General features: G+C 42.1%; 1 protein-coding gene and 1 long non-coding RNA gene across 3 annotated transcripts; both read right to left on the bottom strand.

Annotated features, from left to right (window-relative positions):
- Positions 1-8530: 8530 nt before the first annotated feature.
- Positions 8531-18804, bottom strand: LOC146194861 (uncharacterized). Of its 2 annotated transcripts, XR_014705929.1 has the most exons (4): positions 18589-18804; positions 14793-14883; positions 10421-10623; positions 8531-8789 (listed from the first exon to the last, which is right to left on the bottom strand). It is a non-coding gene; the product is annotated as an uncharacterized LOC146194861 (long non-coding RNA). The 2 variants fall into 2 exon arrangements; XR_014705930.1 differs by lacking the exon at positions 8531-8789 and having other exon boundaries at positions 10029-10623.
- Positions 18805-19024: 220 nt separating this feature from the next.
- Positions 19025-21022, bottom strand: LOC146194860 (uncharacterized). Its single transcript, XM_084596143.1, has 2 exons — positions 20818-21022; positions 19025-19319 (listed from the first exon to the last, which is right to left on the bottom strand). Exons 1-2 carry the CDS (start codon positions 20888-20890, stop codon positions 19036-19038), a joined length of 357 nt encoding a protein of 118 aa, XP_084452269.1. The 5' UTR covers positions 20891-21022; the 3' UTR covers positions 19025-19035.
- Positions 21023-21728: the final 706 nt, after the last annotated feature.

Below are 21728 nucleotides of genomic sequence, written 5' to 3'. Positions count from 1 at the left end.
ACTCCCTGTTGCCGTGGTCTGTGCCGACAAGTAAAAACTAGGCAACCTGACTTCCGGGACAAGTAGCAGTGGGACGTAGCGGCACGGTTTCTTCAGCATCCATGTGGATTTCTTATAAAAGACAGGTATTTCTCCTATATTTGACTTTCATATGTGATCAAGATTTTACCTTGGTGACAAGCTCTTGAAGGAAAGTATGGACATGAATGGCACTTGCTTGGTTTCTTACTCTCGGGAATACACTATTACGACTTGTTAACTGCACATGTAGCAAAAATTATGTGTGACTGAATATTCCAGCACTAAGCTGCACGATTTTTTAAGGATGAAATAAATTTGCTCCTATTGTCGGTAGCCTACTATTGACGAGCCAAAGCAGGCAATACTAGGTACCAAAAAGTGATTATGCGGGGCCGGGTGGGTTTTAATGAGACAAGCTCTCCACGTTTTAAGCCTTTGTACAGCGCCAAAGTGTCTCCCTGAATGTGTCTGGGACACATGCAAGTCTTGTATCCTCAAAATGACCTTGTCTAAATTTAAATAAAAGTAGCGCCAACCTCTTTTGAGTACGACCAGTTCAGCAGTAACCTCAAAATTGCAGCAAAAAGGCATTCATGTTCTGTGCGATGTCAGTGCACGTTAAAGAGCCCCAGCTCGTCGTACGCTCTTAAGTCCTCCCCTACAGCATCTCTCATAGCCTGGGTTGCTTTGGATCTTAAACCACATAAACCAAACCAGTCATTTTTTACCACCCCATCTTACTTGTCTTTCCACGTATCTCCAAACGATGGTGCCTACATAAGGCTTGCCACTATTTCTAAGAATACCTAGATTATTATGTATTTATGTATTTTATGATTATGTAATTTTCCTCAGTGGAGCATTGCGTTTCCAATTCTGGGCTTTTCATGCTGTCACTCAGCAACCATATGTAATACTCCTCCTATGTTTCTTTTGCTTGTGCATTTGACTTTTCCTTTATTATTCAAAAATCTTTCTTCGTGCTGTTCTGACTAGTGTTCTCATATGTACATGCAATCCTCTTGTTGCTTCATTCGACCATATATGGAGACCCCCTTTTGCCGTGGTCTGTGCTGACAAGTAACAAGGCAACCTGACTTCCGGGACAAGTAGCAGTGGAACGTAGCAGCGTAGTTTCTTCAGCATCCATGTGGACTTCTTATAAAAGAAATATTCTAAATTTTGCTTTTAAATGTGATAAAGATTTTACCTTGGTGACAAGCTCTTGAAAGGAAAAGATTGGCATGAGTGGCACTTTCTTATTTTCTTACTCTCTGGGAATACACTATTGAGACTTGTTACCTGCATAAGTAGCAAAAAGGTATGTGTGACTACATATTGTAGGGTAACTATAATATACTTCATCATTCCCTATCATTGCTCTTGTATTCATCTAGGTGCTTGGTGTAGCTGGTCTCCTTCAGTAATTACTTAGGTGTGTGTTATCTGCTATGGCTAACATAGGCATCACTCAGGAAAAATGGGAGCAAACAGGCATAGTTGCATCACTTTCTGGTAGCATGCACCAAAATGTATGTGTACATACTGATACGTTGCCACTCAACATTGTATTTGCTTGATGTAGCAAATGGCAGAGGAGAGAGTTTATCTGATGACCAAGCATACTGGCGTGTAAATTTCACTCATTTGTTTCCTGGGCCCCTATTGTGATAAACTAATGTCGAATGATATAGAGGATCAAAAGGAATACAACTAAACACAGCAATAGTCTCCATCTCCTGAGGGTGTTTTGCAGGTACTAGTTTGTACAGAAAGTGGTTGGAAACCTGTTAGCATATTTTGAGGAAAAAGAGGCATCTGAGTGAAGAGAGATGTGTGTGATGCTAGCACAAAGCGTGTGAAATTGGCAGAGACATTTGGAGTATGTATATTTCTTTTCTAGGTGACACCATGTTAAATTTGATATGGCTGCTACATCAAACACACAATGTCGTTGCCATCGGAAACCAAGTGTTTCTGTGTCAGTGGTTTGTGCAATAAATGAAGGTATTAATTTGCATTGGTTTCTTTCACCACTCTCACTTTTCACGAAATATTACACGCATGTGAACAGTGAATAAAATACACATTATTATTGGACACTTGAAATATAGTTAGCATTACACAAAATATTAATACTTTGTATGAACACGAAACTTTAAAATAACGGTCGCCAATTATCGGAACACAGTCGTTACAGTGTCCATATACGCTATCAATAGGATAAACATAGGAGGTATAAATATGTTCTATGTAAATACATTCTATTCAATCACGGTGGCCAATTGTCGGAAGAAAGGTCATGCATAAATCATACGTGTTCTAAAGACTTTCTTTTGATGGTCGATAGCTTCTATGATCATATTGTCTAAAGACATCGCATAAAGTGATCATAGACAATTTTGTAAGGGGAAACGCACCAAATAACCTTCCCTCCACGCATGGCGGGAGAAAACAAGTTTTGCCATTTTCTTTAATAGTCCACGCGTCAATAAACTAGAAAATTGTCAAAAAACAAAAGCTTTTGCCGGTGAGCCAGCACTGATAAAGGAATCACAGCGCCGCGAAAAGCGCCTAATTGAACTCGAAGACTTTGCTCTGCTTCGGGTTTTGGAATTCTAAGTTTCCTCATGTGATTTCAGCCTTAAACAGTAACAGTGCCGACACTAACACGCATTGCCTTGTGCTCATGTGCCCCTTTTATACATTTACGCCTAAGGTATAGACAGGCATTCGAAACTGTGCTTAGTGAAAGTTTGGTAGTTTGAGCCGCTTTATTCTGTTAAAACATGGCCGTCGGTATTACATTAAGAGCTTTGCGTGTGGTGTCGTCATTCTTCCCCTGTGCTGAACAGGGACCTCTCCAGCCTATGTCAGTCTCTAATTCGCAAGAGAGCAAAAGTGGGTCGCCACCAGCTTGTGCTGAATATGTTTTTCTCTCTGTAGAGATAAGATGACGGGAGTGAACAGCCGGGCTTCCACAGGACTAGAGGAGGAAAGGGTAAAGACGCTGTTTTCCCTAAACCAGTCCAGTTTTATCTACCCTCTCCATCTTCGACACATAAAATGTGTAGTGCTTCATGAAACAAGCCATTCTTGGCTTGTTGCATCCAAGCTTCAGTCGTGCGGCCTCACGAGTCCCTGCTCAACTTTTGCCGAGTCATGGAGTCAACATCGCCTTTTGCTGGTAGCAACAATGGTTCAGTTCCATCTGCGCGCGTCCCTCAGCCAGCTACCGCATATTGTGAAGCGATTTACATCGACGCCTGCCGAATCCTAGCTGTTTCCCGCAGCAAAATGGACTTGGTGCATTCCCGTCGACAAAGCGTGTGCCTTCGCTGGCGCTTTTTCGTGAACATGGTGATAAAAAAAGCGGAGAAAATTATGTCGTCCTCGTGTCCTGATGACTCCTACAGTGACAGTGACTCTGATGAAGACGACATTGTTGTGCTTGTGTAACAACGCGACTCCTTCGACAGCTTCGTTTGATGAGAACAAAGCCGACAGGGACCCTGTGCCTGCTAAATGTGATCAATGCTCACAATAACCCTCTCCCTGGAACTTGTATATAAATTGTATACATGCCCATATTTTATGTCCGTTTCTAATTAGGCCAAGCTTGGGTAAATAAACTATAGTTTCATTTCGAACTCTTTCTTTCTATTTATATTATTAAGGGAGGCATTGCATGCTTCATTTTTTGTAAATTGCTTATTCTCGATGCACTTCGTATTTCCTTAATTGCTCTCAAAATAGATGCCCGAAAAACATTGTTTTTTTTACGCGCTCGTTTGCGGCCTGTCGCAGTCCTGTTTCTCACCGTACTCTCCAAATCTTGTTTGAATAGTTACCACGCAGGAATGAAGAAAGGAACAAATGTATACACTGATTTATTGTTGGTAGAGCATTCAGTAGTTATTTCAATATTGTTTCCATTATTCCTATACAGTAGGTTATGGCGGCTAATTTGGATGGAGAGTTTTCTTGCCCCTTCCGACTAAAGCTGCTTAAAGCACTAACAGTTCACGTGCAAGAAAAATAGAAGGGTTCAATGGTGCTGAACCTAATATAGAGGGAAATCATGAGATCAGCTGCTCTAGGAGTCGAGGATATTTTCGATGAACATGCAAGTGGGAAACAACAAAGTGAAAAGCACCTGCAAAAGACTCTCAGGTCAAATCGACTTTCGCAATCGCTTTCACGCACCTCATCTAAAAACAAAAGCGGCATTTTACGAGCCGCGTGTTACACAAATTCTTGCAAACATTGGGTCGGTGAAAACCATAAGCATGTATTCGCAAGCGTTTCTCCCAAGGGTGATATAAAAAAAATATTCAGCGCGCTGTTTAGGCCAAATTGACGCAGAATATGGAGGTAGACGCCTATTAGTAAGCAACAAAAATTTTAAACTCAATTGTTCTGCACAAATATACAGAAACATAAACTGGATGCGAATGCAAAATACGTACGTCCAAATAATGAAATTGACAATGCAAGAAATCGAAATTGGACACTAGAAAGGGGTGCCCTAAGCGCGTTCAAAATAATACCCTAGTTCGAATTCTTCTTCTGGAAATGTAGCTTCAAAACTGTCTCAACTTCCCTCCGGCTCTTTTAGTTGTTCCCGCCGCCGGACATACTCTCAAGTGCACAAGAGATTATTCCTGTTGCGTGCGTGGTGCTTCCTCTCTTGGTAGCGATTTGGAATTTATTTTGCGAGGTCAACTCTTCTCAAACGTAAAAAAAATTTGACGGTCACGCATTTTTTCTTACTTTTGTAATTTACGAACTTCAACTTCTGAGGCTGGGCACGCGCGAAATAACAAAAAAACAAGGGATGTTATTGCTCGAAATTGACTTCCTTTGTTCCTCGTTATCATATACGAATAACGTTTGATAAAGCTAAGATTTTGTGATCACTGGAACTGTCACTTTACACTGCTACAACTATTAACCTGCTCATATTATATCTACGCATATTATAGTTACTATACCATAAACAGTGATGTCATGGTTGCAGACCGCAAAACCAGAGTATGAAATAGGAAATAGAGACGTTGATTTGAGTTACGGTTGTGACGAATCCTCAAGGCATAATGTTTATATAGGGCATAACTATATATTTCTGGATAACGTAAACTTGCTATTTGGAATCCATTTTCGCAATGCTATTATACAAAATTTTAAACAGGATATTGCGTTGACTATGTAACACCAACTCGCCCACGCTTCCACTCCATCAAAAATAAAGCAGGAAAAGATGCTATCGGCTATCGATATTTTTGTTTTTTATGACGAGCGTTAAAAATGCTAAAATATTGCAATTCAGCTACTGAGTATTATAAGCCAAATTACTACTTTTTTAAAACACAAGCACACATAATAAGCGGCGTGCCGAAACGCACCAAATAAACTTTTACTCACGCATGGCGGGAGAAAAAACGTTTTGCCATTTTCTTTAGAAGTCCACGCGTCAATAAACTATAAAATTGTAAAAAAACTAAAGGTTTTGCCGGTGAGCCAGCACTGCCAAAGGAATCACAGCGCCGCGAAAAGCGCCTAATTTAACTCGCAGACTTTGCTCTGCTTCGGGGTTTGGAATTCTATGTAGCCGCATGTGATTTCAGCCTCAAACCGTACCAGTGCCGACACTAACGCGCATTGCCTTGTGCTCATGCGCACAGTTTATAAATTTACGCTTAAGTTATAGACAGGTATTCGAATCTGTGCTTAGTGCAAGTTTGGTGGTTTGAGCCGCGTTATTCTGTTAAAATATGGCCGTCGGTATTACACTAAGAGCTTTGCGTGTGGTGTCATCATTCTTCTTCTTCCCCAGTGCTGAACATGCTTTTAACCATGACCTGTCTCTCTTAGGGACCTCTCCAGCCCATGTCAATCTGTAATTAGCTCGAGAGCAAAAGTGGGTCACCACCAGCTGATTCTGAATATGTTTTTCTCTCTGTAGAGATAAGATAACGGGAGTGAACAGCCGGGCTTCCACCCGACTAGAGAAGGAAAGGGTAAAGACTCTGCTTTCCCTAAACCAGTCCAGTTTTATCTACCCTCTCCATCTTAGACACATGAAATGTGTAGTGGTTCATGAAACAAGCCATTCTTGGCTTGTTGCAGCCAAGCTTCAGTCGTGCGGCCTCGCGAGTCCCTGCTCAACTTTTGCCGAGTCATGGAGTCAACATCGCCTTTTGCTTGTGGCAACAATGGTTCAGTTCCATCTGCGTGCGTCTCTCAGCCGACTACCGCATATTGTGAAGCGACTTACATCGACGCCTGCCGAATCCTGGCTGTTTCCCGCAGCAAAATGGACTTGATGCGTTTCCGTCGACAAAGCTTGTGCCTGCGCTGGCGCTTTTTCGTGAACGTGGTGATAAAGAAAGCGGAGGAAATCATGTCTGCCTCGTGTCCTGATGACTCCTAGGGTGACTCTGATGAAGACGACATTGTTGTGCTTGTGTAAAAAAGCGAGTCCTGCGGCAGCTTCGTTTGATGAGAACAAAGCCGACAAGGACCCTGTGCCTGCTAAATGTGATCAATGCTGCCAACAACCCTCTCCCTGGAAATTGTATATAATTTGTATCCATGCCCATATTTTATGTCCGTTTCTAATTAAGCCAAGCTTGGGTAAATAAACTGTAGTTTCATTTCGAACTCTTTCTTGCTATTCATATTATTAAGGGAGGCATTGCATGCTTCATTTTTTGTAAATTGCCTATTCTCGATGCACTTCGTATTTCCTTAATTGCTCTCAAAATAGATGCCAGAAAAACATAGTTTTTTTTTACTCGCTCGTTTGCGGCCTGTCGCAGCCCTTTTTCTCACTATACTCTCCAAATCTTGTTTGAATAGTTACCACGCAGGAACGAAGAAAGGAACTAATGTATGCACTGATTTATTTTTGGTAGAGCATTCAGTAGTTTTTTCAATATTGTTTCCATTATTCCTATACAGTAGGTTATGGCGGCTAATTTGGATGGAGAGTTTTCTTGTCCCTTCCGACTAAAGCTGCTTATAGCACTAACAGTTCACGTGCAAGAAAAAATAGAAGGGTTCAATGATGCTTACCCTAATTTAGAGGGAAATCATGAGATCAGCTGCTCTAGAAGTCGAGGATATTTTCGATGAACATGCAAGTGGGAAACAACAAAGTGAAAAGCACCTTCAAAGGACTCTCAGGTCGAATCGACTTCCCAATCGCTTTCACACACCTCATATAAAAACAAAAGCGGCATTTTACGATCCGCGCGTTACACAAATTCTTGCAAACCTTGGGTCGGTGAAAACCATAAGCATGTATTCGCAAGCGTTTCTCCCAAGGGTGATATAAAAAAATATTCAGCGCGCTGTTTAGGCCAAATTGACGCAGAATATGGAGGTAGACGCCTATTAGTAAGCAACAAAAATTGTAAACCGAATTGCTCTGCACAAATATACAGAAACATAAACTGGATGCGAGTGCAATATACGTACGTCCAAATAATGAAATTGACAATGCAAAGGATCGAAATTGGACACTAGAAAGGGGCGCCCTAAGCGCGTTCAAAATTATCCTAGTTCGAATTCTTCTTCTGGACATGTAGCTTCAAAACTGTCTCAACTTCCCTCCGGCTCTTTTAGTTGTTTCCGCCGCCGGACATGCTCTGAAGTGCACAAGAGAATATTCCGGTCGCGTGCGTGGTGCTTCCTCTCTTGGTAGCGATTTGGAATTTATTTGCAAGGTCAACTCTTCTCAAACGTAAAAAGAATTTGACGGTCACGCATTTTTCCTTACTTTTGTAATTTACGAACTTCAACTTCTGAGGCTGGGCACGCGCGAACTAACAAAAAAACAAGGGTTGTTATTGCTCGAAATTGACTTCATTTGTTCCTCGTTATCATATACGAATAACGTTTGATAAAGCTAAGATTTTGTGATCACTGGAACTGTCATTTTACACTGCTACAACTATTACGCCTGCTCATATAATTTCTACGCATATTATAGAACTATACCATAAACTGTGATGTCATGGTTGCAGATCGCAAAACCAGAGTATGAAATAGGAAACAGAGACGTTGATTTGAGTTACGGTTGTGAAGAATCCTCAAGGCATAATGTTTATATAGGGCTTAACTATATATTTCTGGATAACGCAAACTTGCTATTTGGAATGCATTTTCGCAATGCTCTTGTACAAAATTTTAAACAGGATATTGCGTTGACTATGTAACACTAACTCGCCCACGCTTCCACTCCACCCTATTGGAAAACGCAGTGCCACTGGGAGACACTGGGCCAGTGTCATACCTGATTATCGGACCAGTGTGGCACTGCATACTGGCACACTGGCCTACACTGGCATGCTGGCCTACACTGGCATGCTGGCCTACACTGGCATGCTGGAATACACTGGCATGCTGGAATACACTGGCATGCTGGAATACACTGGCATGCTGGACTACACTGTCATATGGCCTACACTGGCACACTAGGTGACACTGCTGGCACACTGGCAGTAGCTAGCCAGCATACAGACCACACGTGATACTAGCATGCAGGACAGAATACACCCTGCACAGAAGCGGGTGATGCCCTGTTCCCATTGACTGTAACGTAGAGCTTCGCATGATATATGCAATTTTATTTTCACACATTTCCTTCTGACGGCCCACACGACTGACTTCTGCAAACATATCATCAATGGCTTTTCGGTCCGAGATCCTTTTGTCAGTCGACATGTCACTTGGGTTTTCAGTGACCACCTTTTGTATTAGATCTAAAAAAAAAAGAGAAGATATGCATAAGTAACAGAAGCAAAATGGTGTTTAAGGTCATGGTTCGGAATTACACTGTTGATCTGCCACTAATTTTATCATTCATTTCACAGGGGTGCAATAGAAGAAATAGGATTTGTAGCAATTTTTGGAGCAGCAAAATCCGTATTTGGAGCAGCTCATAGGAGAAAAAAAAAACATGCACTTTGCAGAATGAATTTAAATTTTGAAGCCATTAGCCAGAAAAGAAACCTTACCTTCGGGGCAAACAAACAAAAAATATGTGAATATCGGACCGTATGGATGTGATCCAAAGGAAATCTAGCAAGGGCCACCTATTACAGGCGCTTGGCATATTTCGTTCCAGAATCTGGCGTGCACCTCTTTCTGTAAGCATTTTGTACCGCAAGGCGTGGCATCAAACAAAAAAAGAATGTTAGCCATACAACCAAGGTTAATTTTTCAAAAAAGAAAGGATACAAAAAGCTAAAGAATGTGCTTTTTTTTGCATCTAGCGCGGATTGACAATCTCATTCAGAGATTCTTGCTTGCAAGACTTTTAAAACAATATTTTACTGTCTGCAAAATTCATAGCTTGTGTCGCGCGACGACAGCTCCAGTCGAGATTCAAAGCCATCAGCCTGCTATCAGCCTGTGCTTAAATGCGAGCGCAGTACCAAAAACAAAAATCTTCATTCAAAAGCACAAAAAAAAAGCAACCCAAAGGCGAAAGGGCAAATGCCAAAAGCAGATAGGAAATCAAGTCGTATATATTCGTATAAGCAAGGCTATATACTTCGTGCACAGAGCAATTTAGATGTTCCGGCATCCATAAATGTTAATTCTGACAGTCTTGGGCTACATTGTGGTGTTATGGAATTCAAAATTTGGCTGCTGCGCGTTTCCCGACATGCCGATGCCTTCCCTCCACCCCACCCCCCAATTTATTATCACCAACAGAAGCCATAACCGATGCATCTCCTACATTATCTGACGGGAAAGTGAGTCTTGAGTCTATCAACTAGACTGATTAAAAACAACCTTGCTGCACATGAATAGCCCAACAAAATACAGAAAACTTCCAGAAGCGACATAAAAAAAAACAAGATACACCCATTAAAAGCATGCGGTGCTTAAAACAAAGCATGGAAGTATTACTGCAAAATCAAAAATACTACCACGCCCCTTTTAGCAATGCAACGCAGTAGCAGTGGTGCCTCGTTACAAATGGCTTCTATGCATTAAAAGGATACTTCACCGCACGAACTGTGACCCGTGCATTGAAGCATCCTCAAACCGCAACAGTTCAGCGTACTCAAAGTGGAGGAAGCACGTGAATGCTAGAAAGGAAAATATGGGTAGGCGTTAGAACGGCATGAAGCCATCTCAAAATAAAAATAAAAGGCCAGTGACATGCTGGAGTGTCTGAAACGTCACGACTGGCTATATCACGGTCGCAGAAAGTTGTCTTCGAGCATGGCAAATTTTTGCGGCCGTTCGGCGCATTTTGGTGCAAATTCAGCAAGTTTTGCGCACGCAGAATTATGCTGCTGTATCAAAATGGCACAATTGGCACAGCTGTTGCAGCATTGATTTCAGCAACAAGCATAAAACGAAACCTAGTCATGATTACCATCACTTTCTCAGGGGTTGCCGGCATCTCTGGAACACTGCCTGCAGTCCTTCTGCAATGCTGGCCCGTGAGGATTCTCTCTCAACTCCGCAGGTGTCCAGAAATACCATCACCATTTCCCGCTCCACTTTTGTCTCATTTTTCTTGCTTGTGATAAATTGAACTTTTCTCCCGTTGATGTACAGATTCGACCCAAAGTGAACCTGCAAGCACAAAATTGGCACACATAAAATATGTATATATAGAGGGTGGAAAAAAGAGGCACAGTCATCCATAATGAGAATTTGCAACACTAAGATGAGTTCAAAAAGTACTTCAGTGGTTATTTATGTGGTTTAACATCACAAAGTGACTCAGGCTATAAGAGACGCCACAGTGGAAGGCTCCAGAAATTTATACCACCTAGGGTTCTTCCACATGCAAGGCATCGCACAGCACAGTGGCGCCTTGCTTTTCACAAACTGTGCCCACTGCCACCAGAATTCGATCCTGCATCCTTGAGTTCAGCAGTCGTTGCCCGGAATCAGATCGCGGACAGCCAATTGCAGAAGGCTTTGAGGTATTCAACTTCCGTTTTGGCCTTTTTTGCGACAAGTTTTTCTATAATCCGTTTTGGACGAAGGAAGATCCTGCAGACGATCACTTCATTTCGTCCATGCGCATACGAGGGCATCGAGTCGATTGATTGGTAGGGTAATAAGGGAAAACAAAGGATATAGAGTGGCTAGATATTGTTTACTTTCAAAAGGAGCTGGACGAAGTCACTGCTTGCAATGGAAGTCTGCATCGATGTGCAGGAGCACACCACGCACCAATGTGGTGTTTCCATTAGAAACCAGATGTGTTACATGAAATTTCATCAGTGTTATATCGTACTTCATGCTGTTAAGTGTTAGAAATGGAGTATTAGCCTAACTGTACTTCCCTAGACCAAACCGCGAGGCAGCAGTAACAGAGCAACGCTGAAAATGCGCTGCTCTGTTGCAGTCCCGTTTGTGCGGTGTGCACCAGTGGCAACGACAGGAGTTAGCGCAGTGATGGCACGACTCATCGCCAAGGATTGTCGCTTCACATGGTTACGACTTAAATGTTAGCTCCTTTAAATGGCTTAATATTGCTTCAATAACATTCCCCATCCAGCTTGGCACGGGAAAATGCTGTGCATTCTAGACACCTATCGCACTATGGCTGTATTCGCACTTTTGCAGATGTTGCATGTGTTCGTGATCAGAGTGTCCGGCCCGGCCCACCCAAGATAAATATACCTGGGCCCAGACCAAGCCCAAGGGCTTCTGAGCAGCCCCAGCCCGTGCACAGCCCTAGAACCTACCTTAACTATAAAGCAGCTTTGGGGGTGCAGGTTAACTGCAAATTTTTTACAGGGGGAAGGGGGAGGCAGTGGTCACTGCACTGTCGACTCAGATGCGCACACCGCGATAATTTGTTGGTGTTAATGGCACACACCACGCTAACAACAACACAGCGCAATTGGTGAGGTTCGAAATGGCTGGTATGAAGGAAGAGCTCACTAGAAGTGAAATTATATGCGATTCGTATGCAAGAGTAATGGTTTGGTTTGGTTCGTGGGGTTTAACGTCCCAAAGCGACTCGGGCTATGAGAGACGCCGCAGTGGAGTACTCCGGAAATTTAGAGCACCTAAAGGTTCTTTAACGTGCACTGACATCGCACAGCACAACGGGCAGCTTGCTTTTCGCCTCTATCGAAAAGCGGCCGTTGACGGCCGGGATACGATCTCGCATCCTTGGGAACAGTATTCGAGCGCCATAACCACTGCGCCACCCCAGCGGGGTGCAAGAGTAATGCTTGCAATTGTTCAGACATTTTGTCATCAGTAAGGCACCAAAATGACAGCATTATAGTGCAGTTGCATGCTGAGCATCAAAGACAGTTAACGTGAATGTAGTACTAAATCCCACTAATAATTAGTCGATTTTAACTTTACGACAATGAAAATAAACTTGCTCCAACACAATCATGCCATGAAAATATTTTTGGCAATTTTGTCTAGCTCCCGAACGCTAGCTGAACATGGCTACTGAACAGGCACGGTCCCGCAGTCCCCAAGGAAGTGTCCACGTGGCGGCGCGCCGGCAAAAAATGGCCGCGCCCGGGAGCAGCTATAAATCTGGTCTATAGCCACTGGAAATTTGCAACAAAGCTACAGCAAAACAAAATGACGTCGAAGAGTTGTGCATTCGCAAGTGGAGGAAGACAAAAAAAAAAATCTTGAAAGAATTACAAGCGTCTCGTGGCCTGAAGACTGGATTCCATTCCGTCCCCCTTTATTCCCTACATAGCGAAGTGTCCCTTTTTTGGAGAAAAATTAATTTTGGGTAAAAGTTAAGAATAGAGTACAGAAATGCAGGGATGTAACAGCTGAAATAGGATTTGTAACAATTTTAAGAGCAGCAAAATCTTAATTTTTGGAGTAGTAATATCCATATTTGGAGCAGCTGAACGAAAAAAAAACTGCACTTAGCAGCAGCATGAAGTTTTGGAGCCATTAAACAGGGAGGAAACATTACTCTCGGCACAAAAAAATGAAAAGATGTGAACATCGACAGTATGAATGTGATCCAAAGGAAATCTAGAAGGGGCCATCTATCACCGGCACTTAGTATATTTCTTTTAAAAATCTGGCATGTACCTGTTTTTGTAAGTAAGCATTTTGTATTGCAAGGCATGCTATCACACTAAGAAAAAAAAGAATGTGAGCCATAAACCCGAGGAGGTTAATTTTTCAAACTTCCGGGACTGAACAAAAAACCAAAATCTAGAGAATATTCATTCCTTTTTTTCTGCATCTAGTGCGGTTTGACGATCTTAATCATGGGATCTTATGCCCCACCGGGGTGGCGCAGACAACTATTCCCAAGGATGCGGGATCGAATTCCGGCCTTGGCGGCCGCTTTTCGAAGGGGGCAAAAAGCAAGGCGCCCGTGTGCTGTGCGATGTCAGCGCGCGTTAAAGAACACTAGGTAGTCGAAATTTCCGGCGTCCTCCACTACGGCGTCTCTCATAGCCTGAGTCGCTTTGGGGCGTTGAACTCCACAAAACACAAACAAAACAAACTTATGGGATCTTACCTTGCTCGGAAGACTCGCAAAACAATGTTTTACTGTCTATGAAATCTACAGCTTGTCTCATGCAAGTGCAGCTCCGGAGCTCAATTGGAAGCCTACGCCCAAAAGTTACCGCAGTACAAACACATAACAAAAAGCAATGCTGGTTCAAAAGAAAACGGAAACAAATACCAAATACAAGAAAAACAGCAACCAAAAGACAAAGGGGCTATACTGAAAGCAGATAAAGTGCGTAATAAGCAAATAAAAAAAAAACAATTAGCGGGAATGTCTTCGGCCTGTGACTGACTCTTCCTAGAGGTTGGCAATGACGGTTTTGCCTGAATATTTTGATTAAGGGGAGCAGGGCGATGAGTCGGGATATTAAGTTAAATATTTCATGCACAGAACAGACTGCAGAAAGGGTTAACGCAGAGTGTTCAAAGCCAATCAAGATTCTTAATTATGAACTTCACTTTGAAGGCGAACAGCCAGCCACCTGTCAGAAAGGCAAATCATCCTTTGACACCATTTATGTCACTCCAAGTGATGAGCGGTTGCAATAAATCTGGTTGTTCCAAGTAGCTAGATTTTCATTCAAGTACATTCAAATCTCGTTACTACAAACACGTTAACATAAATATGTTAGCAAACAGAGAGAGTCGGTGCAATGAAGTATGCACCCGATGAAGCATTGGACAAAGCGGAAGGTATAGAGGTTTTTAATCAGTCGCGTGGTCCACGCAGTAGAAGAAAATAACTTATTTCTTCAAAGGAAGCAGCTTTGAAGTTCGTGAAACATTTTCATTTCAGATCTGGCTTTTATGCATGTCTCTACTGCCAAGATACATCATTTTCATACCAAGATTAGATCACTCCCTTATAACCACTAATTTTTCAGTACCGTGATAATTCAAAATAATGAACCATTTTAGCCCAACATGATTCATAATATTGAGATTTGGCCATGAAAATCCAGTGCCCAGAAAAATTCAAGGCATTCCACTTTTTTTCTTGCTGTGATACATGGATGCATATTATAAATGAGTAAACAGGATACTTCTAGATAGTTTCATTTTACAGATGCCTTAAAGCCATGCACCTGTCAAAATATATGAAGTCTGTGCTAGCACCACACCATATTAAAGTGCTGTTTTAGTTTTCCAGGCCATATGTAACTGCATTAAATAGGATAAGCAGAACATGTCACATCATACAACATGCACACGTTAACTAATACTCTTGAACGATCAAAAGTTACAGCCTTCTAGCTTTGTTAGGGGCTTACATTTCTTCCCGTGACTTCAAAGAGCTGAACACGAGGCGGAGAGGTGGGGGGGGGGGGGGGGGGCTGCCAACTTTCGCATGAGCCATGTTGACTGAAAGGGAAGGTGAAAAATACAGGTCAAATATGAGATACTTGTATGGACTGACATTAGCAAGTGGCACTCCAGATACCTTTTGCAATGACAATAACATGTACGGCACCTACTTCTAATAAAGTAGCCATGTATGTACAAAAGGACAAAAAGCAGGCAACAAGGTATTTATAGCGCAAAAAGCATTATAGGGTGTATGTAATAGACAGTGAAGCAACACTAGTAGCAGGTCTGGAAAAATTATATCAGCAGAGATATATCCATTGCAGGCCAAAGGCCTCTTTCATATTCTTACAATTAACCCGGTCCTCTGCTAGCTGCATCCACTTGACCCCTGTGAACTTCTTAAATTCATCCGCTCACCCAACTTTCTGCTGCACCCTGCTATGCTTTAGTTACCTTGGAATCCAATTTGTTGCCCTAAGTGACCATCGACTATCTTCTGTTTGATAAACAAGTATGTGGCAGTTTTATCAAACATTATTTACGTAGTGTCCAAAAACATCAAACAAGAATATTTAGGGTGCCTTCTATGGACAGAGTAATGAGGTTGAGCCTTGTGGAAGTAAACAGTATGTGCATATTTTCATTTCTGAGGGCTTTATTTGTGGTTATGTAGGCTGCTGCTAAAATGTCTACATATAAAAAACCTCCAAAACAAGATAATTAGAACAAAAATAAACTCAATAAGAATGAATATACATCATTCCAAGACTACATCCTCCCATTGCTTGAAAAAAAAATTGAGCAGTGCATCCTCGATTATGCCAAAATGGTAGGTGGATGCCACTGTAGGATGGCTCGAAGAGAGCTACTGAATGAACACAGTAGGTAATAAACAATGCAATCACTTATACTTAAAAGAATACAGTATACATCGAGATGAAAGTGAATGCAGGTTGTCTGGTGCCTTGTTGATGAAGGCAGCTGATGTACGATCAACGACTGTGCCAGTAACACCAACAAATTATCGCGGTTCGTTCATCGGAATCGACAGGCTAACACCACGCAAGTTTTGTTGCGCTTTATTTATAAACAACGGAGCATTAGGATCGTTTCTTTTCATCGCTGGATAATCTAGCACCTATTAAACAGTAGTGCCTTTATGTCAAGCATGATACTTTTTTTTGATGCTGCACGTACATTGTCATACACGCCAAAGGAAGAAACTGCAGCAAAGAAATACTAGCTGGAGCATGACAACTGTTTTTATGTGGTATATGAAGTTTAGCGTCCAAAAGTGGCATCGGCTATGAGGTACGCCGTAGTGAAGTGCTCCGGAAAGTTAATGAATGCCTGGGGTTCTTTAACGTGCGCTGGCATCGCACACCACACAAGCGCCTTCAGCTTCATCTTCATCGAAGAGCTGCCATAGCTTCCGTGATCGAGCCCATGTCTTCTGGCTCAGCAGTCGAGAGCCCTATCCACAGAGCCACTCGCTGAAAGGCACAACACAGTTTCTCTATTTCTTTCAAGTTTTGAACAAATAACACAGTAGCGGCTGAATACGAATATTCTCTATTTAGATGCTTTCGGTGTATGTGAAAGATCTGTTTAGCCATTTCGGCCAGGTCATAGCATGTAATGAAATTATGTTTTTGAGTCTTAGGCAGAAATCACAAAAAGCTACTACGCTCAACCATTGTTCATGCAGACTTCTCTTTGAAATAAGGAAATAAAAATTTGAATTGCTGTTAGTGGGAGTGCAGACCGCCCAAGCAAAAAAAAAAAAAAAAAAACATCGGAAACGTAGCTCCACATTTTTTTTTTTGCGCTGTCTGCACTTGTGGATTGCCCAACTCGCCCAAGCGTCTGTTATAATCGGACTTAAACTCGCGTTAAGGAATGGCAAATGAAAGCCAAAGACGAACCACTGGTGGCCGAAAACACGCTTTGCCTAAGCAACCTTTAGCGTGAAGCTCGCCAATCCGGTTACATCTCACACCATGGAGTCTGGTCCAAAATTCGTAGAATCAAAGAAGTAAAAAAGCAAGACATATGCATTCAATGCTTCTGAAGGGCAGTCCGAGAAAAAAAAATACGCCACTGCTGCGCATGAACGCTGATTTACAGTCCGCAACCTGCATGGTAGCCCACCTTCGTATATTGCGTCAAGAGGACAGTGCGTTTCAAAATGCTGTAGTATTATGTAGAACAAGGACAAATGTGAGTAGCAAGGCACAGCACACACCTACATGCGTAAGTGGTAGAGCGCGTTAACCGCAGAATTTGACAACGATTGCTCACAAACACGCATATTCAACGCGAGGCGCCTGCGTGATCTGCGGTCCCGCAGTCCCCATACATACGTCGCCTGGTGTCTAGAGCAGGAGCGCGCTGGCAGCCTGCGCGTGAGGGTAAAAAAATCTGGTCTATACCAAGCAGATATGTCTCGCCAACAATAACTGTTAGCAAGGTAGCGTCCAAGCAACAAATACAAAACCAAGATCATCACTCACATCGTCCAAACAAGACAGTCACTACTCTCGCCACAGACACAAACTTAAACAAAAAATAAACATCTGCAGCTGCCACGAATTAGGTTCACATTCCCTCCCAATACCTCTAAATGTGTCCGATTTCTGAGTTTCAACGGAATAAAAAACACATCAAGGCAACCCTCCTTTCAATTGCTGATCACCTTGGCCAATCTGGTCAGCTGCAGTTCATTACAAAACACGACTGCTTTTGCACCAGCTTTCTTCCTCACAAACATAAAATTCTTAATTTCCTGGGTTGCCTTCTCTTTGCATAGGCCAGCCGGAGCTGCGAAGCCCCGTTGTTTGTCAGTTTAAAGAAGACTAAGGTTATTCCTCAGAAGGTATTTAAAGTCATTGATTTTTTAGAGGAACAACCTTCGTCTTCTTCAAACTGACAAACAATGGGGCTTCACAGCTCCGGCTCATCTTCCGAGAAGTCCTCAGTAAGTCTTCAAGCTCATCCAAAACGCATTCCTCATGCACCACACATCCCTAGCAACAACTCATAAACAGCCTTCAAGAACTGAAATTTCATTTTTGCACAAGGATAAAGAGGCATCAATGAACCATGTGCTGTCTTTCTTTTGTATCTATAACGCCTCAAAAATTTCTCTGCCAATCCTATTCCGACTCTTGCCTAATAAGAAGACCTTAGGCAATTAAAAAGAATTTTATGCTTGTGAAGAAGAAATGAACTGCAGCTGACCAGATTGGGCAAGGCAATCAGCGATTCAAATAAGGGTTCCCTTCATATGTCTTTTGTGTTGAAACTCACAAACCGGACTCATTGTTTAGATGTATTGTGCGTGAATGTGAACCTGATTCTTGGCAGCTGCAGATGTGTTTTTTTTTAGTTTGTGCCTATGTGGCAGGAGTTTTAACTCTTGTTAGAAGATGTGAGTGACAGCCTTGGTCTTGTATTTGTTGCTTGGATGCTACCTTGCTAACATTTACTATTGGCCAGACATATCTGCTTGGGATAGAAGATGTGTGCGAGTGTGCTGTACTTGAGAGTAGAGGAGGAAGTTGTGGCCGAGTGTGCAAGAGGAAATTCGGGTACAGTTTTGTATTACAGTTTGTAGTGTGTGCCTGTTTCGTGTTTGTTTCTATGTGTTTGTCTAGGCTTCACTTCAATTCTGAGTATTATGCACCAACTCACCCCATAAGCTGCTACACCACCCTTTACTGACTATGAAGGAGGTGACAAATTATGAATGTAACATACCTCATCGGGAGTTTTGAAAGATTTGAATGCCTTGAGGATGTTCTCCATCTCAATGTGATTCGCCTGGCACTTCCATTTCCTTTTCCGATTGGACATTATGAGGCCTTTGAAGAAGACAAGTCGCTCACAGATTAGCGTGCAGTTGAATAGATGATCCTTCAGTTGATCAGCTCCAGCGTTCTGCTGCCACCCTCATAGTAGTCAGCTGACCTATCTATTTTCCTTTCAATAAATATTGCTCTGTAGACATACCGGTTGTCTAAAATAGCCAGTTTGCAATGACCCCACAATGCAAAAACGTTACTCGGCAAGCACCTTTACGATTCTCAAGGAGGTGGTAGCTAATCATACTATTATAATAAAATGAACCCCAAGTGATATTGCTCATGCACTTTCACTTACTATTTAGAGGATCACAATGTATCTAATACTGCACACATGTTAGCCTCATCTTGCAAAGCACTTTTGAATTGGTCCCTCATCCAGACAGTAAGTGTTGCATGTATAGGCTACAGCTTTAAGAAATGGACTGTCCAACTGGACCACATCACAAATAAAACTGCACTTAATAAATACCCTAACTATTATGTACAGCTCTTTTGAGCGCAGCTGGTCATGGCGTGATGACAGAAAAATCCTTACCTTAGCAGACTTGGTGACTTTGCCAAGAATCAGCCTTGGCACTGGGATCCACGATATCTTAAAAGAAGCCATCAGCTCTCGGAGACCTTCTGCATGACAACACACAAAAGACATGAGAAGAGCTCGCATAGAAGCTTTTGTTAAATGCCTGGCAAACAAGAAAATCTCATTTAACCATATCAGAGGATAGAAACTAATATGGTACGATAACCAAAATGAACACAAGTGCATGATGTATAGAATTCGTGAAACTGCTCCAACACTCTGCCCAAGTTTGCTGAGCTGTTCGTAATGGCAAAGTTATGAATTCAGGCTCTGTCATATTAGGTCCAAATATGCAATCACAAAAACTATAAGCGGTAAGGGATAAATATGTGCAGCTACATGACATAAGCTCGTGTCTTGTCTTGAAACTGTTTCCCTTCCACATGTTATTGCCAATAAGCATACAGGCAAAAATGAGTTAAAACTTCCTCCTTAAAAGGTCCTCTTGTTTGTGTACAGGCAAGCTGACTGAGCTCTTCCGATATATAAAACTAACAAGGGTCGTTCTGCACCAAACGACCCGGAGGTTGCACTCAACCTGATTTGTCCAAAAACATTGCCGATGACTCATCCCAAGGCATGTTTGAAAGCTTAAAATTGCTCCAAAACATTTTTCTGAGTTGAATAAAATTCAAATGTTTCAAAAAAGCGAGAAACCAAGTATCACATTCAATAAACAATAAAGCATTCAAAATATTCGAAATCTTTCCTTAAACATTGTGTAAGAAATCCTCAAAGTACATAAATTTTCATTTTGTTACAACTATCAACAAGCCTTTGGGAATTAGAAAATAGCCATATTGCTTCCCTAGATGTCATTTATAACCAATGTTACATCTAGTAAATCAGTGTATATCGAAATAGAAAACAGTTTGCAGAAAGAAGTGCATGTTGAACCATGAAGACATGTTGGTGTCAGCCTGGAAGGGTTACAGTAAAAAAAAGAACGAACGTTAAGGCGCTAGGTAGAGCAGCTTATTGTCTTTCATTTCTGAATTTTTCATCGCGTTAACTGTTGCTTTAAGAGAGAAAGTAATTTTCGATGTCGAGCTCACTGCTGCAAGTTGCGTCGCCTTTTAGCGCCCCTTCACCGCAGAGCACAGCTGGCATGTAATAGCACACTTATCCGAAGAGCAGAGCACGCGACAGTGCGAAGTGCACACAGCTGCGGTGAGCGCTCGCGCAGAGGGTGCCTCGTTCGCATGAGGGGGGTGGGGGAGTCTCATGAACACCTGTTCGACTAATCTTCCGATGTTTGCCTGAAATGCAGACCCTACTTAAGAACAATAACGTCTGGTAGCAGCGGTAAAAGCATTATACAGTAGGTCGTGGGTAAAAGCGTCGACGGCGCCTTGCACAGCGGTGAAAAGACAAGAGACAAAGCAACTTGCGGCTATAGAGCTCAAATAATTTCTTTTTGCGCTTTTATCAAGCAGTATCTCGATGAAAATTTCGGAAATGAAAAACAATATACTGTTCTGCGTAACCACCTATTGCTCGTAAGCACTGCTTGAGAGCATACAGAAGTGGAGAAAGGCTTACCACTGACGTATTCCCCGCTGCCTTCGACTGCATACTGAGACGACACAAACACTTGAGACGAGGACGGATCCATCGCTGTTAGTAAACGACGCGCGCTGTGGTCAGGGAGCAGCTGATGCCAACATGGCACGCAGGCAGAAGTAAAATACGGCAGAAAGCACAAAGATAACCCAACATACAATAGGCCGTGGGCCACACAGACCGTTGACCGTTAATACACACCAGTGACCAGCGCCTGTACACACACATGCGAACTGCCAGCAGTTACTTGTGAGTAGTAGTATCGTAGCATTGTATACAAAAGTGCAGCAATAATTAACAATCATTTTATTAATAATATAATAAAAAGTGAGCCTGTTTTTGAAAAGTTTTGAAAGCCAAAAATGGAGCATAAGTTTTCTTTTATTTTCAACCAATGGGAACCAGAAGTACCATCGGCAGCCGAGACGCGGGAAGTTTGAAATTATGGATTGTAGCGGCGTTCAAAATTGCAAACCAATCAGCCTACTATCTGTTACATATAATGGTGTTTACTAACGTAATCACAAAATTGCTAACACAATTACGACAATCTTAGACTTCAATCAAGCAAAAGATCAAGCAGGTTTTCGAAAATTTCATGTCCATATCATCAATCAGGTGATAGCAAAATGCTAGGAATATAATAACCAATTAAGCTACCAGCCCTTATACATAGCATTCATTGATTACGAAAAAGCATTTGACTTAGTAAAAACCTCGAGAGTCATGCAGGCATTGTGAAATCAGGTTGCAGACGAGCCGTTTGTAAAAGTACTGGATTAAGATATATATAGCGGCTGTACAGTAACCATAAGTAATACACTCTGAAGGGCTGGTTCGTTCATACTAATTGAACGGGTAAAACTGCGCAAAATAGACAGGACGTAAGA

Source organism: Amblyomma maculatum, chromosome 3 (assembly GCF_055883805.1).
Source record: "Amblyomma maculatum isolate TAMU_Amacu chromosome 3, ASM5588380v1, whole genome shotgun sequence".
NCBI lineage: Eukaryota > Metazoa > Arthropoda > Arachnida > Ixodida > Ixodidae > Amblyomma > Amblyomma maculatum.
This window is presented reverse-complemented; position numbering and strand designations above follow the sequence as displayed.